Genomic DNA, 26,897 nt, shown 5'->3' on the forward strand with positions numbered 1-26,897 from the left:
TGGAGATAGAAAACCTTGGGAAGAAATCAGGGGACATAGATGCAAATATCAACAACAGAATACAAGAGATAGAAGAAAGAATCTCAGATGCTGAAGATATCATAGAAACCATGGACTCAACAGTCAAAGAAAATGCAAAATGCAAAAAGCTGGTAACCCAAAATATCCAGAAAATCCAGGACACAATAAGGCCAAACCTAAGGATCATAGGCATAGATGAGAGTGAAGATTTACAACTTAAAGGGCCAGAAAATATCTTCAATAAAATTATGGAAGAAAACTTCCCTAACCTAAAGAGAGAGATGCCCATGAATATACAAGAAGCCTACAGAACTCCAAACAGACTGGACCAGAACAGAAATACCTCCCGTCACATAATAATCAAAACCCAAAATATACTAAAGAAAGAAAGAATATTAAAGGCAGTAAGAGAAAAGGGCCAAGTAACATATAAAGGAAGACCTATCAGAATCACACCAGACTTTTCACCTGAGACTATGAAGGCTAGAAGGTCCTGGGCAGATCTCATGCAGACTCTAAGAGAACACAAATGCCAGCCAAAACTACTATACCCAGTGAAACTCTCAATCACTATAGATGGAGAAACCAAGATATTCCATGACAAAACCAAGTTTAACCAATATCTTTCCACAAACCCAGCCCTACAAAGGATAATAGGAGGAAAACACAAATACAAGGAGGGAAACTTCACCCTGGAAAAATTGTAGGTGAGCAACTCTTTTTGGATATATTCATTATTCTTCGAGCTCCCCAAGCAGCAGCCCTTATAGCAGTATGCTAGTATATAAATGACTCATATTTTAAAAGGCGGACTAACATACTATAACTCAAGGGTACCTGGCTCCTACAGAGCGAAAACCACAAATGAAGACAGAAAATACTGTCGTTCTAAAGATCACTAAAATAATGTAAAGAATGAAGAGAATGTATCGTTGACGAAGATGAACAAGCAAATAAAACTGACAGCAATCACATAGTCTTGGGTTTTATTTTCATAATTATCTTCAGAAGATTGCTTCTTCAGAAGCAATCATCTAATTTCCATTGACGACATATTGATATTTTATTCACCAAAAAGCTGAAAAAAATATGATAATGCACAGATTCTATACACAAATACTATACTCTGCATATGTACAAATTCAATATATTAAATGTGCTCTGTTGGCTGACTTCTCCACTCCAGAACAGCACTAAACACTAAGGATTCTGAGCAGACTCATGCAGACTTGCACTTTCAAAGGGAGGGTGCTAGAGGTCTGCTTGCTGTAAAGGCGACTATTTCCACTTCTCACAAGAACGGAGACTTAATGCAAGTAGAAAAATAAATTGTGAATGTGTGGAATAAACGTTCCTGCTGAGATGCCACGCAGAATAACCCTGACAGAAAAACGGTGCTCTGAATCTTGCATGCTGGTTCCTAATGGGGGTGGTGGGAGGTGGGCCCTGCCTGAATACCTCTGCTGCTTAAAACCAAGCTCACTGCTGCTCCACAGTGCACTGGTACCTGCTGTTTTGTTTATGGTATGTACAAGTAAAATTGACCCTCCACATGGTTTTATTGAATAACCTGAGATATTAAACAGTCTAAAGTAACTTTTGAGTACTGCCAAATATATTTTAAAAGTCTGCTAATTCACTCAAACAAGGACCAACATTTCTGGTTGGATCTAAAGGTAAACATAACATTGATCTTGGAAATAACCAATGTCCTTTTTAAATTAAAAATTCAGAATACAGCTTTATTCATAATCTCAGTGCAATTAAGGAGAGTGAGCTGGTGACCCAAAGATCTATGCAGGTAACTTAAGGCAAAGCATAAACTCCTATCAGTGTTTTATATCAGACCTGCACTCTGCACAGGGATTGTTCAGTGACATCCACCCACTCAAGCACACCCACAACACTGGGCCCAGTACCGTAACAATGCTTTTCCTGGGTTTCGGAAATCTAGCAAGACTACGCATCCTTTATTCATGGCAGAGTGTGGTAGCAGTCCTCTTCTGGTCAGCACCACCTCCTAGCACACACTGCTGCTGCTTGCAACCTCTTCAGTGCACCAAGCCATGCAAGGCAAAAAGAGGAATGCTTCAAACTATTAGGAAATAACCATGGGAGGTCTATGAGGTATGAAAAATTGATAACCCAGTCCAAAATGTCTTTCAAAACCACTTTTTCCCTCTTGGCTAACTTTTTATTTTTTGTAGTATCTAGCATAACTCATGTTAAATTAACTCCAAACCAAAATTATTTGGGAGGTAAGAAATGCATGCACACTAGATTGGCAGGAACATTACCTGGCATTCTAGAAATAGTCTTACCTAGTCCCATTTTGGTCAAGAGCTAAGTAGACTTGAACACAGTCATACTTTTTATTGTTGTTAAAAAAAAGATAAGTAGCAATACCTGAGGGAGAGCTGAAGACATTTACAACAGTACTTTAATATGCTACCTTCTATTTTATAGCCACATGTAAGGACTATTGAGCTAAATATTATAAAGCTTTTGTCCCAAGCTTGCTTCTGAAAAGACTCAATAATTTGAATGTATCTAATATGATGACAGATAAATTTCCTTTTCACCTTGAGACCAGGCGTCCCTCCACTGCAGTATGTTGTTTACTCTTATATTCTATATCCCTAGAGCGAGAGTCCCGGGGTTTTCCTCCTGTGTTTCTGTTCTGCATCTTCATGGTCCATGATGCCTGCAAGGCTCAGGGTGCAATGCAACAGAGGACAGACAGGATGGGCAGAGCTAGCAGTGCCACTTCTAGGTCACTGAGTCACACATCAATCTGGGCTGGAGATTCCACACGCATGTAAACAGCCCAGGAGGGGACAACCACAGTCCCGCTCTGTAATCATCAATGTCATATCAGCATCGTAAGGTGCAACCATGCACCATCTCCACAGTCAGACATCTAGACAGACTAGATGATGATTCTACGATTCTACAGGAGCGTCTGCTGAGGACCTGCTGTCTGCCTCTCTTTTTGGCATTGTTGACGCTCTTAGCAGGGACATGCGTGGGCACCAAGTGGCAAAGTGGAAAGATTGTGGAAAGAACCAGCCCAGTTTGAAATTATTATTTTTACCAAAACCCCAGCACATTTAGAAGTGACATTAAATAAAATGAAAGAAAATTATCTAACAATAAATTACCAAAACTCAAGAGAAAAGACTGAGTGTACCTACTTTCTGCTTTGCTTATGATAGAATTTGTCTGGAATTTGGCCTATACATATTAAAATCAATTATTAAAATATGACTGTATTTTCTGCTTACACAGAAAAGAAAGACTGCTTCACAGGTAGTAAATACAATGGTTGGTTTGGGGGCAATGGTAAACTAAAACTTTGTATATATTAACATTCAACATCAGAATATCAGTGAAGCAGAGAGATGCCCACAAAATAAGTCCTAATTCCATGAAAATGGCGTGTGAGGATTCCCGCCTTCTGTGTCTGCAGGCAGGGCACTAGCACAGGCCTCCCGAGTACTCGTCTTCCTCCTCTTCGGCAGCCGTGCCTGCAGCGCCATCAGGCTTGGCCTGTGGTGTTGCTGGGGATTTCTTCTTGATTCCTCCTCCTGGGACAACCAAGCTCAGGCCCAGCTTGGCATACTGTCAACAGGAAAACATGTCATGGAGGCTGAAAAGGCAGAATCCTGGCACACAGCACCTTAGCTATGAATATGGCGGGGTGGGGGGAGAGCGGGAAAGATGGCTCAGTGGTTAGAAGGACTTGCTCCTCTTCCAGAGGCCCTGAGTTCAGGACCCAAGCCCAGAGTGACCCACAAGTCCCTGCAACTGCAGCCCCAGGAGACCCCTCTCCCCTCTGACTTCCACGTGGTGCACATGCATTCAGGCAAACAGCCACACACACGAAATAAAAAGAAAGCATTCAGAGACAGAAGTGCGCGCACACAAGGCCAGCCGGACGGCTCAGCGGTGTGCTGAAAGCATCGCCACACTAACTTGCCAACCCACGTAAAGATGGAAGGAAAAGCAACTCCACAAAGCTGTCCTAGATCCACATGTCTGTGACACTTCTGTGCAGAGCAATACATAAAATTTTAAATGACCAAAACCTAATCATCAATCCTCATGAGAGACATGCCCTGGCATCAGACCAGGATGTGAGCTGCTGACAGCTATGGATGCATCGATTATGTACCTAACCTGGGAACTGGAGATGTATGGACATATCCAATTAGTAATGCTTCTAGGGGTTATGAAGAAAACCATGGACTGAGTAAATGTGAGTGTAAACTAGGGACAGATTAAAAATATATATACTGGAGCAGGAGGAGAGCTCAGTCAGTGAAGGCCAGGCTTCCCACACAAGAGGAATCTGCACTGAACAAGCTGGGCATGAGGCTGCGGAAATGGCTACATTGGTCAAGTGCCTGCTATATAACCAGAGAGCTGAAAGCAATCCCAGCACCACTTAAAATGCAAACGCTGTGACAAAAGCCTGTACTCCCAGGATGCGGGGGCAGCGACTGGAGTGTCCCCGAGACCTGCCAACCAACCAGCTAGCCAAATCAGGGAGATCCCTGTTCCCAAGCAAGGTGGCCAGACAGCATTGAAGAAGATACCATATATCCTAGGGGACACACACATACACACATACACACATACACACACACACACACACACACACACACACACACACTTTCAAAGGCATATAAAAGGCCTGTAAGAATGTTGCACACTTGTACTCTCGGGACTCATGGGGCTGAGCCAGGAAGACCAGCAGTAAGGCCTTGTCTCAAAAAGAAGAAATAAAATAAAGTATGTGTGAGAATTTACCTAGAATAAAAAAATATGTATTTTGCTCTACCTCAATAAGAAAATTCAAGGTCTTAATTTGGCAGCTGACAGAACTATAGAATCATGTGGTCAGACAAACACATAAGGAAAGGAGCGAGAGCAAGGCTCACTGGTGCAGCTCACTCTTGTGAGGGTTTTCTCAAGAAGACCAGAGGATGCTTCACAAATTGAACCCTTCCACTTTACAGATACGCCTGAAGATAACTAACAGCCCACCTTACACAACTCTCACAGACAAGGGATGCCCACGGGAATTAATAAAGCTACCAATGATGGGCCTCTTAAATGGGCGCCCAACAGCTACTAGATAAAGACAAACCCAGAGGGCAGCAGGTGGGGCGGTGAGGACTGAGGCTGAGGCAGCGAGCACTCAGGAACACACGTGGGGGAGAACCACATCACCCGAATGTGGGAAAGTTCAATTGAATCGGTTTGATGTGGAAAATACAGGTATAGAGGCAGAAACCTTACACATCCACAGGGGAATCACTCAAAAGGAAGAAAGCTCACCCCAACGTCCCACTTACATCATTGTCCATGTACTTGAAAAGGGGCGAGTTGCAGACCTCGGATACTTGGTCTTGGTCTTGCTGGTCATATCCCTCCAGGAGCTGTTCCAGCGCCGCACAGTCTTCACTGCCATTGAAGCCCGGTATACTAAACAAGCACAGACCACACTCAGCTCTCCGGAGACTCCTTCGCCAGAGCTAGCTGTCCCCAGGCATCAGGACTGGCAACCAGTGGGTGGAGACCAAGGATGCCACTAGAACCCTATAGTGCACCAGTCCTCATTCATGACCCCACAGAAATGCCTCAGTCTGCTTTGCAACATACCACACAGCAATTCCCCTTTTGTTTTTGTCAGTTAAACAGCAAAAGATGACAAAGAAACTAATCATTCAGGGACCCAGCAGAGGACATCTTGTAACACTGGTACTGTGCCTGCTGAGGGGAAAGTCTGAGTAGGAGCTGGAGTCTGGGCTCTGTTCTAAGTGTTTGCTCAGCACACACATGAGTTTGGGGGTCTTTCCCCAGCATTTCAAGAAAACAAACAACAAAACAACACAGAACCCCTGCAGTGGAGGTCTTCCCTCTTGGACGAGCTGTAACAGCTTCATAGCCAAAACCATGGCTAACATCTGTCTAAGTGGTGACACTAAGTCAAGAGGTAGGCCGCCCGCCCTTACCTGTGGCCCTCCCTGACGCACCTCTCTCTTACTTGTAGCCCTCCCTGATGTACCTCTCCCTTACCCGTGGCCCTCCCTGACGCACCTCTCCCTTACCTGTGGCTCTCCCTGACGCACCTCTCTGCAGCCACATAGTCATTTCTGTGCAGGTGAACTAAGACCTGAGCGATTGTTTTCTGAAACGAGAGGGAAGACTGTAATGTGAACGGGTATCTATTTTCATAGTCACCTTCTTGAAGTATTGCAAACAACTGGTACTTAACCTTCAGAGTACTGGCTCATACAGGAGAAACACACATAGTCCTATAGTAATTTCCAAAGGACACCTGGGAGGAAACACCTTAGAATACTACATTAGATGCAATTGGTGCACAGAGAACAGGGATTTGGAGAGATGGCAGGCGGGGCAGGCCTGAGCCCACCTGCTCTAATCAGAACCAGCTGACACTGGCGTTACCAGCCTGAGGACAGACAACCTTTCAAACCCCAAAGCCTGAGAATGCAGCCAGTGTAAGTTTACAGAATGTCTTTCAAATATCTACATCCCATTAATGTTAAGAGAATGAAAGCAGAGAAGAGCTGTGACTCTACAACTCCAGCGGGGGAGGTTTAGATGCTAGGCAAGGACAGCAGAGAGAGACAAGGGCACTGCTTAGAGGGTGGAGGACAGAGCGGATGGGTAACCACCTGCAGGAGCACAGCTCTCCAGAAGGTGGTTCATTTTGTTGGTGATATTTTGTTGTGTATATTACTTCCCAGTGATACTTGATTCTTGAGATAGGTCCTGCAGCCCAGGCTGGCCTCAAACTCACAGCCTTCCTGTTCTAGCAGGACTAGGACTACAGACATATACTGCCACGCCCACCTATGTGATGCACTTAAACCACCTGTGGACATTTTTTCGTCAGCTCATCATTAGTAACACCAAGTCTTAGTTATGAAAGAAAATACTGTCTGTCTGCTTGAGAGGATTCAGAACCACACAGGAAGCAAGCTTCAGCAGTGTCCAGGGAATGCCCCTGCTTGCAGGAGCATCCTGATGGGGCTCATGGAGATGGAAGGCCTGCCCACTGTGGGAGGCAGCACTGGACTAAGAAGAAAAAGAAGCACAAACAATCACAGTTCTGTGTTTAATGGATGCAATAGATCAGCTGCCTCAAGTATACACAGTCTCAAAATGTGACCCAAAATAAACTGTTCCAGAGCATTTTGTTGTAAGTACAAGACAACTATTAACAGTTGTCTTCACTATGTTAACTTCATCTAGTAATGTTTCAAATATTACGCCTCAAATTTTTCAAACGACTTACTGTTACAGCTTCTATAAAAGTATTTCTCTCCATTAAAAATAGTTCTTTTCCGTTCATTTCAACAGTGTTCACTTTTACCCTATCGGACAGTTACAGTAACTGTTTAGAGTTCTTCTAAGTTGACCCTAGCGCCTAGCTCACTAAGTGCTGTTATGAGCTGCTTTTCTTCTTGGTTTTTCCTTTGGGTAATTCTGGACAGTCCCTAGATTTCTGTGATTGTCACACTGTACACTACTGTAATTCTCAGGAAAAGTGTGATGTTTTAACTGCACTTGACAAGAGTCCAGGTCAAAGACTATGGCTTGCTTCTGGTGGGTGGTGCTTCTGACCTCAGTTCTTATTCTCTGTTGTGATCTTTGGGTCTGTCTCAGAATTTCAGACAGAATCAGAGACTTAGTGGTTCTAGTCTTACTTCAGTTCTCAGGGTAGTCACTCCTACACTGGGTCTGTCCCAGCACACACGGCCAAGATTTGTGTGGTATACACACAGGGGATTGCCCTCTCCCACGTGCCCCACCCTGGGATTTGTTCCTGTTCCCTTGGCTCCCGTCGGCAGCTCTTCCAGCCAGAGACTGGGGCTGCAGCTCCTGACCAGAGCTCAGCCAAGCCAGGCATGTGTGGGAGGTAGACGGGGCAGGGGACGAGGCTCTCTCACCTGTTGCTCCGGTTTCAGGGAGAAGGTCCCTTTCGGAATATTTGTTGCAGTCTCTCCTGCCTCCTGCCATGACTATGGACAGCTCTTAGGGCAATGGACAAGAGAAAACAGAAACTCCCAGGGATGCATGCTCCTGAGCTGATGGCTTCTCCAAGCATCCAGGGCCCTCTACAGGTTGCCCATGTTAGTTTACTGCACAAAGTTGGGGGGGGGAAATATTTTTGGTTTTGTTGAGTACTGTTACCGTAAGAAAGGTAGGCTCTGTCTTTCATGGTTAGAAACAAAACCATAAATTATATTTTATAAAAGCAGGTGACTATCCACAGAACCTTGGCTTAAATATTTATATATGTAAAATTATCTAAGTAAAGTCAAACTAGACGTTTTCAAAGAATACCTTATAACAAGTTGGGTAGTTCTCAATTTCCTTATAAATATTTTTTTCTTTCTGAATAGACAGTGCAGCTTCATCAAACCTAAAGACAAAAGAAAGAAATGTCAGCAGGGCAGGAGTGAGGCCCTCAGCAGGTCTTTACTGCACTGCCCTGTATCACAGGACTTGAGAGGACAGGACTTTGGCAGCTGCCCCACAACAGTGCTGCCAGGGGCTCCACTCATGAGGCTTCTCAAATGTCTGATTCCCTCTAAAACATCGCATCAGAGTCAAGGAAGTAAAGTGCAGAAGGAGTTTCCAAGTTTAGTAAAAACGAATATTCATTAAGGCGTTCCTAACTACCTCAATAAATTGCTCCTTAGAATTGGCTAGAGAATCCTAGATTGCATCACCCCAGGCTTCTTTCCTTCCACATGAATGAATGAACCTCTAGGTGCCTGATCACTCTTACTCTGCAATGTATCCTCACCCTCTTGGCTCCACTGCTGCTCGGTGGGTCTTAGGATGCTAAGCCATCCTTCTGTAGCTTTGACCTCAATACCCATCCTTCCTACCCTATCACATTCATTCCTGGTCCACTAAATGGAAAGGTGAGTGACAAAGAAAGGGATGACCACGCATTTCCCCAAACACTCCATCCCCATCCCTTTTCCTTCCATCGTCTTTTTACTGCATCCAAGAAATAGACATCGCAACTACGAATAGAATAGATGTCACTTTGGGGTAAGACGATGGGTTATTCCATGCAAACGCACCAAAGAATGAAGCAGGCATAGTCATTTTAATTATCTGACAAAATATACTCCAAATCAAGAGACAGGGAAGGAGACACTATATACTAGTCAGAGGAAAAATCCAAAAGGCTACCACAATTTTAAACACTTAATACACCAACCACATGGACACCCAAGTTCATAAAAGAAATACTACTATAGCTAAAAAATCACATATAGACCCTTACACAATGATAGTAGCTGATATCAATACCCACCCAGCTCTTGCCCATAGACAGGCTACCCACATAAAACCTAAGCAGAAACACTGTAGCTAGGTAATGGCATAAATCAAATGGACCAAGCAGACATCTATAGAACATCCTACCTAAATGAAAGAATTTACTTTCTTCTCAGCAGATCATGGAATATTCTCCAAAAATGGGCCACATTTTAGGACACATAGAAAATCTCAACAGATAGAAGAAAAGTGAAACAATATCCTACACCTCTGACTACCATGAATTAAAGCTGTATATCAACAACAACAGAAACAGTGGAAAGCATACAATCTCATAGAAACTGAACAACTCTCTACTGAACAAAAACTGGGTCAAGACAGAAATCAAGAAAACAGTGATGACTGTAAATGAAAACACATAATACCCAAACCTGTGGGCCACAATGGAGACTGTTCTAAAGGGCAAGTTCATCGTACTAAATACAAATACCTACATCAAAAGACTAGAGATCACATATTAGTAACTTAGTGATTATCTGATAGCTCTAGAAAAACAAGAAATAATACCTAAAAAGAGTAGACAGGAAGAAATAAAATTCAGGGCTGAAATGAATGAAACAGAAACAACAACATTACCAATAAAAACAATCAATGAAATAAAGAGTTGGTTCTTTGGGAAAAATCAACAAGACTGACAAATCATTAGCCAAATTAATCAAGACAGAGATAGAAGATCCAGGTGAACAAAATTAGGCAAGAAAAGGACAACACTACAAAAATACTATTCAGGAAATGCAGAGAGTCATGAGGATATACTGCAAAAATACACCAAAGTGGGAACACGAAAAGAAATGGATGAATGCATGATACATGTGACCTACCAAGTTAAATCGAGACGACAGAAGCTGCTGAGAAACCCATAACCCCGAGTGAAACAGAAGCAGTAATTAAGAGATTTCCTAACCAGTCCAGTGCCAGTTGGATTCAGCAAAACATTCTATCAGGCCTGCCTTCAAAGAATTAATGCCAATGTGCAGTATGTGGAATAATGAAAAATTATTCCACAAAACAGAAATTAAAGGAACATTTCTTCAGCCGGGCGGTAGTGGCGCATGCCTGTAATCCCAGCACTCTGGGAGGCAGAGGCAGGCGGATTTCTGAGTTCGAGGCCAGCCTGGTCTACAGAGTGAGTTCCAGGACAGCCAGGGCTATACAGAAAAACCCTGACTCCAAAAAACCAAAAAAAAAAAAAAAAAAAAAAAAAAGGAACATTTCTTAATTCTTTTTATGAAGCCACTATACCCAGATACCCAAACCACACAAAGAACATTACCCCCAAAAGAAAACCATAGACCAATATACTTTATGACTACAGATACAAAAGTTCTCAATCAAATACTTGCAAACGGAATCCAAGAACATTTGAAAAAGGTTATCCACCATGATCAAGTTGGCTTCATCCCAAAGATGCAGGGATAGCTCAACATACAAATCGATAAATGTAATCCAACATATATACACGTGGAAAGACAAAAACTGTATGATCACTTCATTAGATGAAGAAAAGGCCTTCAACATCCCCCCAACCCCCCCCCCAAGAGAGCAGAGATACAAGGCACATAGCTCAGCAAAATAAAGATAATTTATAAGCCTTTGGATATTATCAACCTAAATGGGGAGAAACTCAAAGCATTTCCACTATAGTCAGGAAAAAAAGTTGTCCAATCTCTTCATACATACTTAATAAAGTACTTGCAATCTTAGCTAGAACAGGGGACACAAATAGGAAAGGAAGAATTCTGCAGATGATATGATAGTGTGCATGAATGACCTGAAAACACCACTAGGGAACTTTGACAGCAGATAACCACTTTCTAATACAAATGTCAATAGCCTTCCTATATACAAATGATAAATACACTAAGCAAGAAATAAGGAAAACAGGATCTTTCATTACACACACACACACACACACACACACACACACACGAAATATTTTGGGGCAACTGTAACCAAGTAAGACTTGTATAATAAAAACCTTAAGATATTGATGGAAGAAACTGAAGAAGACACCAGAAGATAGAAAGTTCTCCCATGTTCATGTACCAGTAAGATTAATTTTATGAAAACAGCCAATCTACCAAAAGCAATCAACAGAACTGAAATCCCCAACAAAATTCTAACACAATTCTTTAGAGAAACGGAAAGAACCATCAGTAACTTTGCACAGAAACACAATAAACACAGGACAGCTAAAAACAATCCTGAATAATAAAAGTACTGCTGGAGTTATCACCATTGCCAATCTCTAACTGTTCTGCAGATTTACAGTAATAAAAATAGCATGGTATTAGCATAAAAACAGACATGATGATTAATGGAACCAAATCAAAGACCCAGACATAAATCCACACACCTATGGATATTTGATTCATAGAAATCAAAACTACATACTGGAAAAGAAGACAGCAACTTCAACAAATGGTCCTGGTCACACTGGATGGCTGCCTGTAGAAGACTCCATGGAAACAGTGTCTTCCAGACACAACAGAACAAGCTCACAGAAACTGTGGCAGCATACATCAGACCGACACAGGTTCAAGCCAGACAAGGGGCCAGCGCTGAGAGGGCTAAGTGGCTATTTGCCAAAAAGCTATCTACAGCAGACACCCACTAGCAAAGGGAAATCAGTTTTCTCCTCTGGGTCTATCAACTATACTTCAGGGCAGGCCCCAGGCTCAGGAGTAGTTTTGTTTTGGCTTTTTTTTTTTCTTGCAGTTTTGTTTTTGTATTAGTTTGGTTTTGTGTGAAAGGACAAATAAAAAGAAAAAAATATAAAGAGGAGTGGTTAAAGATTAGAGAGGTTCTGGGAGTAGTTGGAAGACAGAAAAATGATCAAAATATATTGTATAAACACTTAAAATACAAATATATACATTTACATACATATATATAGTAAAAATCCCACTTAATGCTATAACTCAAGTATCAAAAGCTATTGTTTATGGGCATTTAGGATGCTTTTGTCACGTATTCTGAGAGAAAACCATAACATTATGCAATGACAGGTCAAGATGACACACTGTTCTTTCATGACAGAAAAGCAGGTTTTAATTTCATGGGCCTACTCCATAGAAGATGACCATTTTTTCCACTGGTTGTCCAAGTGCAGACAAATAAGCTACACCCAAGGTTATTTACAAGTTCCAAATGTAGATTCAGAACACACATGGATCCACAGGCATCCAGTTCCCAAGCCTCACCTCCGTCCTCGGACCAGCAGTCTGGAGGCCTTTCCTAGGAGTTCGACTGCCTGTCGGAGGCGCTCCTCATTCTGGAGGAAGCAAGAAAAGGTAGTGTCAGTACAGTTATGTGGAACTCTGACATTCACTAACAGCTGCACAAAGCATTGGCCATGGACGGTAGCACCACAGCTTCTGGTCCGTCCGCTAACCTCAGAGCAGTGCTTCTCAACCTTCCTAATGCTGAGACCCTTAAACACAGTGTCTCGGGTTGTGGCGACCCCCAGGCACAAAATTATTTTCATTGGTATTTCTTAATTGCAATTTTGCTACTGTTATGAATGAACTGTAACATAATATCTGTATTTTTTGAATATCTGTATTTTTTGATGGACTCAGGTGACTCCTGTGAAAGGGTCGTTAGACCCCCAAAGGGGTCATGACTTACAGGTCGAGAATCACTGCCTTAAAAAAAAAAAAAGAATAGTTAGGCTGTGGATATAGAAAACCTTAAAAATATCCACTGCATTCTTTTGTTCCCATATATTATGGATAAAAATATTCTGAGTAATTAAAGAAACAAGGAAAGTTTAACTTACTTCAAACACATTCGCAGTCTGCTGATACAACTGTACGGCCTTCTCTGGATCTACATTTTCTATGAGCCTGAATTAGAGAACACAGCTTGTGTGAGGACTAAGGAACCTGTGTCTCAAGGACTTTACCAAGACAAAGCAGAGGCCCTGGCAAGGCCAGCGACCCACAAGCGCTGTGTACTCACTTCCCAGCTCGCTCCAAGGCCATAGCGGCCGTGTCAGGGGTGCCGTTCTCCAGGTACATCATGCTGGCTTTCTCGATCAGCTGCACGGCCTCGGGCAGCTTCTGCATCTCCTACAGGAAAAGCACGCAGCACAGGGCAGAAAAATTCTCAACTTAAGAAATAGGGAATTCAATGATTTTACCCACATGCATTATTTATTTGAGACAGGGTCTTACATTTAGTTCAAGATCTCTTGGAACTCACTAGAAAAAACTAGCCTGACACTCAGAGCAATCCTCCTGTCTTAGCCTCCCAAGTACTGGGGCATGAGCCACCGTGACCCAGCTTATCTCACTTTTATAACACTATCAGAAACATTAAATGGCAGCAAACATATCGAAATGACTTCACAGTTATTGTTAAGTGTGAGGCTAATTTAACAACTACTAAATCACATGCTTTCACAAAAGTTCTGCTTCATGGCTTCCTTAAAAAATTACTGTAAGCTACAGTTAACAGCAGGCTTCAGACCCAGGTTACAATAAGCTAGGACCAAGCCAGAGATGTCTCTAGAGAGGATACAGCACCTTCTAAAGCTAGCCACCTCTCTCCACTACCTTGTATGCCTGGTCTGTTGCACACACCCTGACTACTCCCTGACGCTCTAAGAGGAGTTTGAAGATCTCTTCTGGGCTGATCACAACCAACAGAATCAATTCTGTGTCTCACTAGTACTACGTGAGTCTCAAGATCTTGGGGTGCTAGATTTTCCAAATCAAAAGCTAAAGCAATTTTAATGAAAGACCTGAAATGGGAAGCCACTGGCGAGCTAGCTGCAAAGGTACAGGGACTTCCTGCATTTCTACGTAAGGTCCACAGTGGCCCCCCAGGGCCTACTCTCAAATCCAAAAGTCAGTACCCCACCAAGCTGAGAATGTGTGGGGTTCTAATGAGCTGTCAGCCTCACTCCTACCCACATCAAAACATTTAAAATGTTTTAGCTATGGAGATGAGGCAGAGACTGAAACATACTACATAAAGCTGCTATGTTTAGTCACATGGGATGAAATACCCCTGAACCTTAGCAGGAAAGAATTAAAAAATAACAAAATTAAATGAAGTAAAACAAAAAAAAACCATAGTCCAATCAAAAAACCCAAGGGCTTGAACAGTATACACTGAGAGGTATTTAAGAAAGCAGACACGATAAAGCTAAGAAACCTACCTCTTCCTGTAACTCTCCGGCCTACTTACTAAACAGACAGCACACCTTTGACAAGGCAGTGTGGAGGGGAAAGAGCAGGACAAAGGGCAGGACAGCACAGGTGCCATCTGAGATCGAGATCTAAGTAAAAGCCCAGCACACGTGTGCTTGCAATCTCGGCTCTGGGGCTAGAGCTAGGTGCAGGCCAGGAACTCCTGGTCAGCCAGTCCAGTCCAGTCCAGCCCAACCAGCAAGCCCCAGACCAGAGACTGTCTCAGAAGTCAAGGTGGATGGCCCTTCCCGTCAGCCTTGGGTTGAGCTGTAGGCTATACAGCAGCCATATGCATGTGTGCATGTGTACATGTAAGAATGTGCACGTGTGTACGAATGTGTACGTTCACACACACACACACACACACACACACGCACACGCACACACACACACACAACAATAAGATAGTAACCCCTAACCTGCTATTAAGAAGCATAAATGTGGCATATCAGTCAAAATATTCCATTATTCCATTGAAAAGGAATATGATAAAGCAGCAATAGCTCGTTTGTAACTCTACTGACTACAGCCTGATATTTATAAAAACATATATATATATATACACAAAGTGTATTTTCCTTTCCATTTTTACCACCTCCAGATGCCCTCACGCAGCTCTCCTCAGCAGCAGCCTCTGTGGCAGCTGCAGTGCCCAGAGCCTCACTCTTCCCAGGCCCTCTGTACAGTTCCCTCTCACACGGAGCTTTCGGTGCCCCCTCCTACCTGTCACAGGATGCCTTGTAGTCTGATGAGTGGCACCCTGGGCAGGACGCCTCAGCCCAGCCTTCATGCCCACTCCCACACCCCTGCCCCTCTTGCTTTACACAGTGAAACCTGTCAACTGCACCATGAACTCTACCCCGACAGCTTGCTTATGCACTTTACTGCCGCAGCTGTTTGCACACAGAATTACTAACCTTCAACATCATGCCAGCTTGCTCATAAGCTCTGCAAAGAGAATACAAGTGCTCTGATGAGACCTTAGTGAAGGAAGAGGAAGAAACCTTCTGGCGAAGATGGCAGGCAGGGAAGTGATCAACAGAAGGGACCTCAAGTACACTATGTCACTCCAGGCCCACACTGTCACAGTGTAGTGTCACACCTTTTACTTATTTACTGTTTAAGCAATGATATTGTAGGAGCACCAAACACTGAATTGATTTTACTTAGCAAAAAATAAAAGTCCATCTCAGAAAGGTTAGAGAGAAACTGTAGTGTAGTCTAAGTTTTAAGACAAGTCAATACTCCATAAGAGGAGAAAGCTCCCTTCTCTTCCTTAGGCACTTAACAACCATCAGGACAGGAAAAAGTGATTTCCAAGTCACCTGTGTTTTCACAAGCAAAATGCTATACAGAATTTAATTTAAAACTCTTTCTTATAATTAGAAGACATGTGGTCTTTAAAGTTTAACTTATGACTAAAGCAAATGAAAATTATTATTTTAATTAAGTTTATAAATTTAATAATTTGTACTTAAAATGAGTATTTAAAAATGCACAGCTTGAGCAAAAATTCTCAGGCTAGATAAAACCCCAACTCTGAAACCATCTGCAAACAAATAACAAGGGCGAAAGCTTACTTACTTGGCAGCATGGAAAAGACTGGATGGACATGACGATGTCAGCATTAAGGAAAGACGACGTCAACAGTCTCTGGAGGTCACCTAAGACAGTTAACTACGCCACTGGTCCTTCCGCTTTCAGAGGACAGAGCTGTGATGCCACAGTGCTGCTGACGGCTGTCACTGAACAACCCTGTGCAGCACTTTAAACTGCTGCCCAGCAACAGGACCAAGGGCACGACTATCAGACTATGACTTGCATATGAGATAACATGGACATTTATAAATGATAAAATGAGAACCTTTAAGATACACCGAGAACAGTTCTTTCTAGAATGCTTATAAATCTCCAAATACCTAAGCAAGACTAATTCAATTTTTTTCCCAAACAGTTTATGCATTTCCAATAGCTAGCTGTACCCAGAAGCAAACAGACAAGCAAAATGCGCTCAGGGTCACTCACTGAATATTCCTTTGGCTTTAAAGCACATTCAGCATTCATTGTTTTTTAACTAAAAAGCACTTTACTTCAAACACTAATTTATAACAGGAAAAAGGTGTTCTCAAAATCTTGTAGTTCCATTTTTTTTAAAGTTAAAAAAGATACGCCCTGTTATTTTCATGGGCAACAGCTTCCCGTAGGCAGGCGTCTTTTGCTTGCTCAAATTGTTTGGCATTTTTAAAAGCAACAGCTGAAACAGAAGAAGAAAAAAAAATTAGACTTTCTATTTCCATCATTAACAGCCCTAAAATGAATCAGCACCCAAATCAGCATTTTGTATGAGACATTACAAAATACACTGATGTCTCAGATAGGGAGTTTCGTAATGGCGTGAAATATTACTTTTACCCAAAGCAAGTTACAATCTTTCTAAGCACATATTTAAAAGCCTGTGAAAGTTTTAATTGATTTTTAGTAATATATTGCTGCAGTTTCCATTGAACAGCAAGAGCTCCTTCTAGCACCTACTTCAAGTAGCAGGGGTCTCTAGTCACCCAAGAAAGCTCCGCATTCCTAGCTTCTTCCCATCCAGCTCTCTGCAGTACTGACAAACTGAAGCCCAACCAACACACCAGCCATGTAACAAATCTTCCCTCTGGGCAATCTTTAAGCACCAAGTCGTTTTGAACACAAAGCTTTTCTACTTAGTTAACTACACTGCTCAAAGAGCTAGCCTACCCTGCAGGCTATTTTACAAGGGGGGCTCACAGGGGTCAAACAACCAGGTCACCCTTAAAGACAATACTGACATTTGGAAAATCCACTAAAGGTGGATTATGAAGAAGCAGAACACATACTCATTTAAGAAGAGCGTTGTCTTCTGTTTTGCCATTCTGAGACAGGGTCCCCACTAAGTACGCAGCCCCCACTGCCTGGGAACTCAACTAGCAGCACACAATGACCTCTGACTTGAGCAGATGCTCCTGCCTCAGTCTCCCTTCTAGATCAAGTGTTCTCAACTATTACTTCTGAAAACTACTCTCAAAGAACTCTTTAACGAAGTGTTGAAAACAAAATACTACAACTCTTCCTGTTACTGCTTGTCTAGTTGTTTGTAAAAAGTTCCATCACATGGCTATATTCTGCATGCACTCTTAAGGAAAATAAACAAAGGGCACTTGAATAGGAAACTTAATTCAGAATATTTATTTCTGGAAGCAGCACATGGTCCTGGAGGCATAAAGCAAAGCTAAGCTGTTAAATTTCCTTCACTTAGGTTTTAAGCAACCATGTAAAGTATAACCCCAAAAAACCCATATAAAGCTCAAATTTAAGCAAATTTATCCTTATCTTTAAATACAAAATACAGGCAATTTGCATAATACAAGCAACAAGTTTACTCAATATTTAAATGCAGGGCTCAAGACTTTCATTTTCCGTTTGAATAAGAAATAACCCCTCTGTGTGTGTAATAATGTAGCTTCCAGATTACTTTCTTGGGAGATAAACTGAACCTACAATTTGGTGAAAAGTGCTTGTTCTAGGTGGTCACTAAGCCAGGCTCATGAACACAGTCACAGATGAAATTTTGCTTGAGGAACTTCAAATCCATGGTGGTTTACATTTTTTCTTGTGCTGTGCGCAGGGAGGTGGAGAGAAGCTGCGGGGGTCAGATCCCGCCGTCTGCCATGTGGATCCAGGGCATCAGACGAGGTGGAGAGAAGCTGCGGGGGTCAGATCCCGCCGTCTGCCATGTGGATCCAGGGCATCAGACTCGGGTGCTCAGGCCTGGCAGCAAGCTCCTTCACTTTAAGCCACCTTGCCAGCCTCAAAGTTATGGCTTATTACTTTATATCCAAAATGACAGCAGATATTCAGAGCTAGCGTATCATTCCTTAACAAAACACTAAGCTTTTAACAAATTCCTTATGTTGCATATTTTAAGATATTTTATACTTCTAGAAGGTGAATTTACTAAAATGTGTATATAGCTTAAAACCGTTCATGAACATTTAATAGTGCATCTCAAAAATGGAGTTCATAAATGTTAATGTGGGAAAACAAGATTTATAGACTTCCTTCAGTGAGACTAGTTTTAAAAATTAAACTGTCACCGGGCAGTGGTGGCGCACGCCTGTAATCCCAGCACTTGGGAGGCAGAGGCAGGTGGATTTCTGAGTTTGAGGCCAGCCTGGTCTACAGAGGGAGTTCCAGGACAGACAGGGTTACACAGAGAAAACCTGTCTCGAAAAAACCAAATCCAAAAAAACCGAAAAAACAAAAATCAAAAACAAAAAATTAAACTGTCTATTCAACAGCAGAAGGTCAAAGACAGAAATAAGCGGCATTTATGAATGTCTATGAACCTGCTAGCGGCTGGACAGCTGACACTACCCCACGTCTGCTGTTAAGAGCATGGACCAGGACCTGACTCAGCACTGGCCGTATGTATCTGAAAGGGAAGTGTGGGAGCAGGCAAAGCCTGTGCAGCTGTTCTGCTCTGCTTCTGTTTTAACCAGTGAGGTCTATCAGGAAGCACTGGAATTACCATGCTAAGGCAAAGTTATCAGATTCAGGTAACAACACACATAACAGCAACAGGATTCCAGTCACAAATACCTGCTTTTCCATATTCAGAAGCAGCGCTGTCATAATCTGGCTTCCACTTCAAAAGACCAGTTTTCAGGCTAGGATGGGAAAGAAAGACATTTCTTATTTAAAAAGAGAGCATCAGCTAGAGGTCCCTCATGTTCTCTTTGGATGTGTCCACAATAAATACACCCTCACTTCTTGCTCTATCCCCACCCCATCACCAATGTCCCTTCTTACCATCCAAACATCACCAACGCTGTCCCCTGACCAGAAGCATCAGCACTGTCTAAAAATTGGCTAGAAAAGCACAACCACCCTACCCAGAGCTACAGAAGGAGAAGCCCTCTGGGTTTTAAGACGCCAGATAAAGTGTGCTTTTACAAACTTGAGGACCTGGAAGGACACCATCCTTTGCAGCTGAGAAGCCACCAGGGACAGTACAACTTAAGAGCCCTGAGTACCTGTTATGCCAAGGTCACAGGTAGCATCCCCTGAGGAGACTACAGGGACTACAGGAACAACGCTCAGAGGAAAAATAAAGGGGGTAAAGTCAACCACCACTGAGCGGGAGGGAGAACGAGAAGCAGTGTATCAGGACACCAAAGAGATATCGTCTCCCGGGACTGATGCTGGCTTAGAAGCCAGAGCAAAAGATACCCAGGGTTGTTTATCTTTCTTACCCTTTCTGCAATATTTTGCTTTTATTTAAAAGAAAAAAAAAGCAAACTCACAGTTCAAGCTAATTCAGTAGGTATTAATTTGGCTAGGCATAAAAATTGCTGAACACCATCTTATATTATAAATTTCAACTCAATTATGGAAAGCCTGCTTATATACAACACTGCTGACTTCATCTGAATCAGGAGCTACTCAGCTGAGAGACGGAGACCTTAGAAGTACACCCTTCAGTGACACATGCATCAACCACCCAGAGTCTAACTCTGAAGTTACTTATCTCTGTAAGATGTATTTTATAGTTAGCATTTAACATACACATCTATATTGCAACAAGATTTAAATGTCTAAGCAGATTTTCAATTACATATAATGTCTAATCCACAAAATTGAGAAAATATGCAACAAAATAAAGCTCCAACTTTTTGTCCCTTCACCAAAGCACCCATTACGCCCTATATTAATGTGACTATGGAAGTCTCCCCAAAACAAGCCATAGCATTCCGATGTGGTGGAAAGAGACTCTTAAAACTGCAGATCAACCCCAGGCAGCTGAGCACCATTAATTAGCAAGAATGGAGGCCCTATTAACGTTGGGTTCATGGCTAATCTGTTGTGGACCATGACTGTTTTTGTCCCAGGAGTAAGAAATCTTTCCTAAGCCAGAATAGTGATAATGAGTGAGCCCACCCACAATCAGGAGACCAATCCCACTGCCTCTCCTACACTTCCAGCCCATTCTCCCTGCCGCCCACTGGCTATTCTACTTAGAGCAACTCCAAGCACCCTTCAGACCCCATCACAGCCACAAGCAAGTCCACTCATCTATGACCCTGTCTTTACAGAAGGCCTCCCTTACCAGTCTCCTCACAACAGACGCCTAGGAGCCTAGTTCTCAATTCCACACACAGCTGCCCTGAGGACTTGTCAAAGCTTTTATGAAAGTTCTCTTAGCTCCGGTGGTCAAAATCCTCCTTTTGTTCACAAAACGCAACTTTATTATGGCTAAGAGTGCGTGTTCTGTTCTTTGATGTTTGCTTTCACCAGCGGAAAGGATTCTTGGGATCACCCTCTGCACTGACAGTCGCCTTCCTAGCCACTGCTAGGTATACCAGAAAGGGCTTGTGGTTTTCCACTGCCTAAAACTCGCCCTGCTGTTTTCAGCTGAGCAGCCTTGAACAGGTCTCCAGGAAGTTTCTGGCCGCCTCGGTTCCTTTTTTGTAAACTGAGGCCTTTCTATGTGTTAAGATCTTAGTTTACAAGATTCACCTAACAGTGTACTAAGACATTTCTTACAGTCGATAAACGTTAAATGTGTATGTTTTAGTTCAGGAAAGTGGGGGAGGACTAAGGAGAAATCGCAGTTTCCAGTACAGCTGTGTGCCTACTGCGCCCAGAACCAAATGGTGGCGAACGGGTACCCACAGGACTAAGGAAGCTTAGACCTTGTCCCCAGTGAATAGGATGTCTGAGAGTGAGAGGTTTTCAGAATTAGTCTACACCCCCGCACGGCACTAGGGTCTCTTTCCTAGCATGGCTCTCCACCGCGAGACTGCCTCCACAGGGTCACTTCTGGCTGTTATGAGGAGGTGACAAGGTGTCCACGCCAAAGCCCGCAATAAGCAAAGCAGCCACAAACCCTGAGGACCCGGCGCCGGGCAGACCTAGCTGTCACAGGGCAAATGCCACGGCGCAGGCTGGCAAGGCCGACTGCAGGGGATTGACCCATAAGGGAAGGCACCGCCCTGAGCGCAGACATCGGAGCCCTCCCTCCCGATCAGCTCAAGCGCACGGCTGAGAAGCGCCGGTCACCAGCCCGGCGGCGACTCCACGTACTACTTCTCTGCCTTGGCCAGATGCTCCAGCCCTTCGTTTATCTTCTGGGCTGCCATTGCCTCGGTGGCTTGCTGACGGGAAGAGTGAGGCCACCTAGATCTCAGCAAAACACCCGGAACGTCGGCGTGGGAACGCCGCGGAGGAAGCCGGGAAAGGGGCCTACGGGAAGCGAAGAGCTCAAATTTCCTGTGGCAAAGCTGGCCCGGAAATGGGTGGATTGAAGGGGCGGGGAAGGCGGGGCTAGATCTCACGCAAGCGCGGTGAGGCGGAGCTGGTCTGAAGGCGCTTAAGCTAGCATTGTTGAGTATATACTGGAGTGCGTTCCTTCAAGCGTTGGTTGTTGCACTCTACAAATATTTAAGGAGCAATTTATATATGTCGAGTACTTGTCTTTACTAGTCCTGGAAAACAAAAAACTGTCCTCCTTCGCAGGAGCCCTGAGTTTTCACGCCGCGAAAATGCTGTCGACTCTTTTGCCTATTTGTTAGTCTCTCAGTACTACATCTATGATAGTATTTGCTCATCATTCATCTTTTATGATTTCCTTCTTTTGTTTAATAAGACAAAGTCTCCCTGTGTTTCTTCCTCCACTTCCTAGTGCTGGTACACCACCCATTACAGCTTCTATTACTAGTTCGAGTTATGTATCAGTCAGCCAAGGAAAACAGGTTGTAATCCTTGGTTACTGTCAAATAATACTTCTAGTATTTAAAGCTGACGGTGAGGGGGCCTTGCAATGGTCTAGTAGAGGTGATCCAGTGGCTCTGTGGATAATCAACGGTAGTTTGGGAATTACATCGTTGATTCCTGCCAGACCTATGTAGCCTGTCAGTTTTTCTTCTGTAATGATCTTACACCCACCTCAGATACCGAGAGAGTCTGAATAAGTGTCTCTTGAAGGGTCACACACTGTAAACTTGATGCCCAACATTAGTGTGTTTTGTAAAATGGCGGCATAATGGTATAGTTGTGGTGGGAGGAAGTATCTTGGTGGGCCCAGGCAGAGGCATCTCCCTGAACAACCAATCACACCTTATGTCAGACCTAGTGTACAGAAAGTTTATTGGGAAAGGGAAGTGGTAGAGTCAGAAGGGAGGGGCAGAAGGACAGAAAAAGAGGAATAGGCTCTGGAGTACATGGGTGAGGTGGGGAAGGGAAGGAGGGAGGGAGAAAGAGAACATAAGGGTGCCAGCAATCCTCTTATACACCTGGCTCGCACATGGCGGCAGGTGATGAGGTAAGCTGTTGCTAGGTCACTGCTGCTTGACTCCTGGGAGGCTGGTGGAATTGTCCATAGTCCAATATCTAGTCCTATTAGAGCTGATCGAACCTTGAGATGGTGAGGCCAAGTACAAGTAAAATCAGTCGTCAAGGCCGTTTCTATCCTTGCAGGATATGTAGGGACCCCAACTCCTCTTCCATCGTTCCCTCCTTGGCCACCATAGAATGGGTTGCTTTGTTCCAACCATGTTGCACTGCCTTGCTTACTTAGCTGAAAGACAAGGGGGAAGGCCTGGAAGCCAGGCTTCTCCTGTTTGCCTTTGGAACAAAATGTAGAACTCTTAGCTCTTGATACATCGTGCCTGCCTGGATGCTGCCATGCTCCTGCCTTGATGATAACGGACTGAACCTCTGAACCTGAAAGCCAGCCCCAGTTAAATGTTGTGCTTGTAGGAGTTGCCTTGGTCATGGTGTCTGTTCACAGCAGTAAAGCCCTGACTAAGACAGGTGCACTCCAGGAAAATAGTGGGAGCCCATACTTTCTTTTCATTTTCATTCTAGGCTGTGAATTGAATGGGCTCCCCCAACATGGTCTCCTGCCACAGTTTACTGTCACAGGCCCAAAGGAAAGGGGGCCACTTGGCTGCAGACTGAACCCTTACAAAGCTGCAAGGCAAAGGAAACCTCGCCTCTTTTCAAGTGGAGTGTCTGAAGCGTTTTATTCGTCATAGAAAGCTGACTAACACGTATTCTTAGACCATGCCGCTCAGAGCCTGAGGCTCCTCTTTTTTGCCCTCTTTTTTATTAAAAGTATTTATTTTTACTCTTCATGTATATGGGTGTTTTGCCTGCATGTATGTTTGTCCATGATGCTCATGTAGTACCCATGGCACTCAGAAGTGGGCATCAGATTCCCTGGAACTAGAATTACAGACAACTGTGAGCTGCCTTTTGGGACTCAAACCTGGATCCTCTGAATGAGAAGCCAGTGCTCTCAACCATCAAGCCATCTCTTCAGCCCCTGTGCGCATTTTAAAGTTACCTATTATGCCTCGACTCTGCACAGAATATTAGTCTTGTTTGCATGGGACACAAGGCATGGGCTGCCCGCCCTCATGGAGTCGGTGATCTACTCGCCTGTCTATATTTCAGCATCAGCAAGTAAGGATAGGAGAAGAGAAATTCAACCACATCAGCCATTGTGCTGTTTGAAAAGATAACCCCTTGGTTAGGGAACCTTTATTTAATACAAAATAACTCCTGTTCCCAATGAAAAAAGGCAGCATAGAGACACTAGAAAATGCCCCACTTTCTTCCTTCATTCTCTTCTCGGAATAATAAAGCAGGGCTTGGTCAAGGAGAGTTAAGCCACTGCTCTGAAAATTCTTTCCAGGAAGTGTAGGGAAGAGACAGATGGGAAAGAGAAGCCATATGGTGACGGAGGGGCGGGAGAAGCGGCTGACCTTGACAAGAGAATAAACAGAATAAGGTGAACCAATTACACAGAGTTGGTACCAGTGAAGACTGGAATATCTGTCCATCAGCCCACGTGGGCAGGACCAACAGGGGCAGCTGCACACGCGTAGTGGGATCCAGAGCTGGATGGTGGAGTGGACACTGGACAGGAGGGTCTACAGGAAGAAATTCTCCGTGCTAATCTCCCTGAGATCTGGGGATTAGTTTTAATCAAATTACCACTCAGATTTCTGAGGAAAGCTGGCGATGCCCTGCAGGCATTCCGTGACGATCTATGAGGATGAAGGGGTTGCATTAGAGACTGCAGGATGTGGGCAGATAGGAAGGCCCTGTGTTGCCTGCTAAGGAAAGCCCCGAGAAATGAGAGAATCCAAGCATCAAAGCCTTGGGGGGGGGGGGGCTGGGCAGGGAGCATTGGCTGAACCCATGGAAATGCCGGTGACTGTATCCTGGGCACGAAACTACAGAATTCCATATCTGCCCTGCTGGGCTTTGATGTTGCTTTGCCAGATCCTACCCTAATTGTAAAATGAATTAATTATTCATATAACTAATTATGAGGAGGGGAAGGGAAGGAGGAAGGGAGGGGGGAGGGAAAAAGGAGGGAGGAGGAAGAGAGCATAAGGGTGCCAGCAATCCTCTTATACACCAGCCCATATAAAAGACACAATCCAGTATTTTATTAACTAGCTGTCAGCCTGGACTGCACAGGTTTGGAGCTGTTCTAATCACATCCCAGCCATATGTCCGCTGTCACTTGCTGTTCTCCTGGCCACATGCTCATCATCTATTTCTTTTCATGGCGGCCACCTCCTCCCTTCTTATCCTTCCTTCTTTTCTTCTCTACACGCAACCCCCAGCCAGGTACCCGAAAATCTACCTACCTCTATCTACCGTCAAACCACAGGCTTTAGCCTTTTATTGAACAATTAACTTGGGGAGCAAGGTTATAGCATCACTGTTGTATTTGGGGATCTTCCTGTTGAGGGCCACCAGATCTTGCAGGCCAGTAGTTAGCGTTTGAATACAGAGCAATGTAGGACCAACCTCCTACATTAAATGCTTACCTGTGCCTTTTTAACCTGTACCCTTGTGTGTTGGAAGGGTGTAACTTGTTTGTTTGGCTTTATTTTATTTTATTTTATTTTATTTTATTTTATTTTATATGGACTCATAGCTAAGAGTTGCAGGAGGTCTTGACCTTGGACTTTGGAACGATATTGAAACTATTACGACTTTGGGGATACTTAGGAACAGACTAAACACACTGAAATGTCTACAAGCTTTGGGGGGGCTATGACAGAATGAATTTGAATATGAAATGTCCCTCCCTGAGATGATGGTGCTCTTCGGGGAAGTCCTGGGTGCGGGTTAATAGGAACTAGCTGGATGAAGCAGGTGACTAGAAGCACACTGTGAAAGTATCTGCAGTCACCTGGCCCCCTTGCCTCCTGCCCACCGTGAACTTATAGAACAAGGCAAGTGAGAAACAGGGTATATAAGAAAGGGTTAGGGGTGAGAGAGGCTCTGGACCACACACTCGTGTTTGCCCTCTCCCCTCTGATCTGTGGGAACAAATGGAGCCACTTCCCAATGCAAGCCGTGAGGAGTGGAAGCAGCATTCTGAACGTGGCCGAGCCTGAAGACTCCTGAAAAGGCTTCTAGCCAAAAGCCACACTGAGGCCCGCATGGGGTGGCGGCCATTTGCCAGAGCTCTGCCAAGCGCATCAGGAGCGCTGCTGTTGCCATCTCTGGGTAATCTGTTCAAGGTCACGCAGCTAATCTGTGAGTGCATAAACACCCAGCTCCAAAATCTATAACTGGTGAATTATAATGGACTTAAAAATAATTCCATCACTGAGTAGTTTGATACGCCTCACATAAAACCTCTGCTTCTTTTCATCGGACCAGCTGTAAATCTTCAAAATGCTTTTAAATAAAAGAACCAATGTGCAACTATGTAACGCTTTAAAATTTTAGCAATAATTTTTTAAAACTAGGGTTGGGGGTTTATTATTCATGGCTGAAGTGAGCCGTCAACCGGCAACAGAAGTACCCCAACTGATAAGGATAAGCAGGAGATACAGCGAGGCAGGGCTCCTTCCTTCCCAGCGGCTTCCCTCTTTGCTGGTAGTCTTGCAATTCCCGATAGCGAACACACGGTGGCGCGATGTGCACACATCTTTAGCTCCCACCGCGAAAGTGGTCATGGTAGCTTTGGATTCCGTCTCAGTTCTGGAACATTTCTAATTTGTTAACTGTGAATTCTCATAAAAAGCGATCGTTCTCGGCTTTGAGAGCTGGAAAGCGCAGGAGCGCGGCACCTACGCAGCTCTGTCTGACATACACTTTAAGGAGCGCAGACAGTTCTCTATGAGAGCAGTTTTAAGAAGGCCTGGAGCTGCTTTGCTAGACCAAACAGGCTTTCTGATTTAGCTCCATGAAGTCCTCCTGAATATGTTATTGGGAGACTTGCTACCA

General features: G+C 43.8%; 1 protein-coding gene across 1 annotated transcript; it reads right to left on the minus strand.

Moving 5' to 3' along the window:
• Positions 1-993: 993 nt before the first annotated feature.
• Positions 994-21,885, minus strand: Napg (NSF attachment protein gamma). The gene is made up of 12 exons (XM_052155472.1): positions 21,720-21,885; positions 19,236-19,303; positions 16,782-16,866; positions 16,197-16,214; positions 15,530-15,560; positions 13,378-13,487; positions 13,196-13,262; positions 12,618-12,688; positions 8,404-8,482; positions 6,138-6,217; positions 5,382-5,511; positions 994-3,642 (listed from the first exon to the last, which is right to left on the minus strand). The coding sequence occupies exons 1-12, from the start codon at positions 21,773-21,775 to the stop codon at positions 3,499-3,501; spliced, it is 939 nt and encodes a 312-aa protein (XP_052011432.1). The 5' UTR covers positions 21,776-21,885; the 3' UTR covers positions 994-3,498.
• Positions 21,886-26,897: the final 5,012 nt, after the last annotated feature.

Source organism: Apodemus sylvaticus, chromosome 13 (assembly GCF_947179515.1).
Source record: "Apodemus sylvaticus chromosome 13, mApoSyl1.1, whole genome shotgun sequence".
Lineage (NCBI taxonomy): Eukaryota > Metazoa > Chordata > Mammalia > Rodentia > Muridae > Apodemus > Apodemus sylvaticus.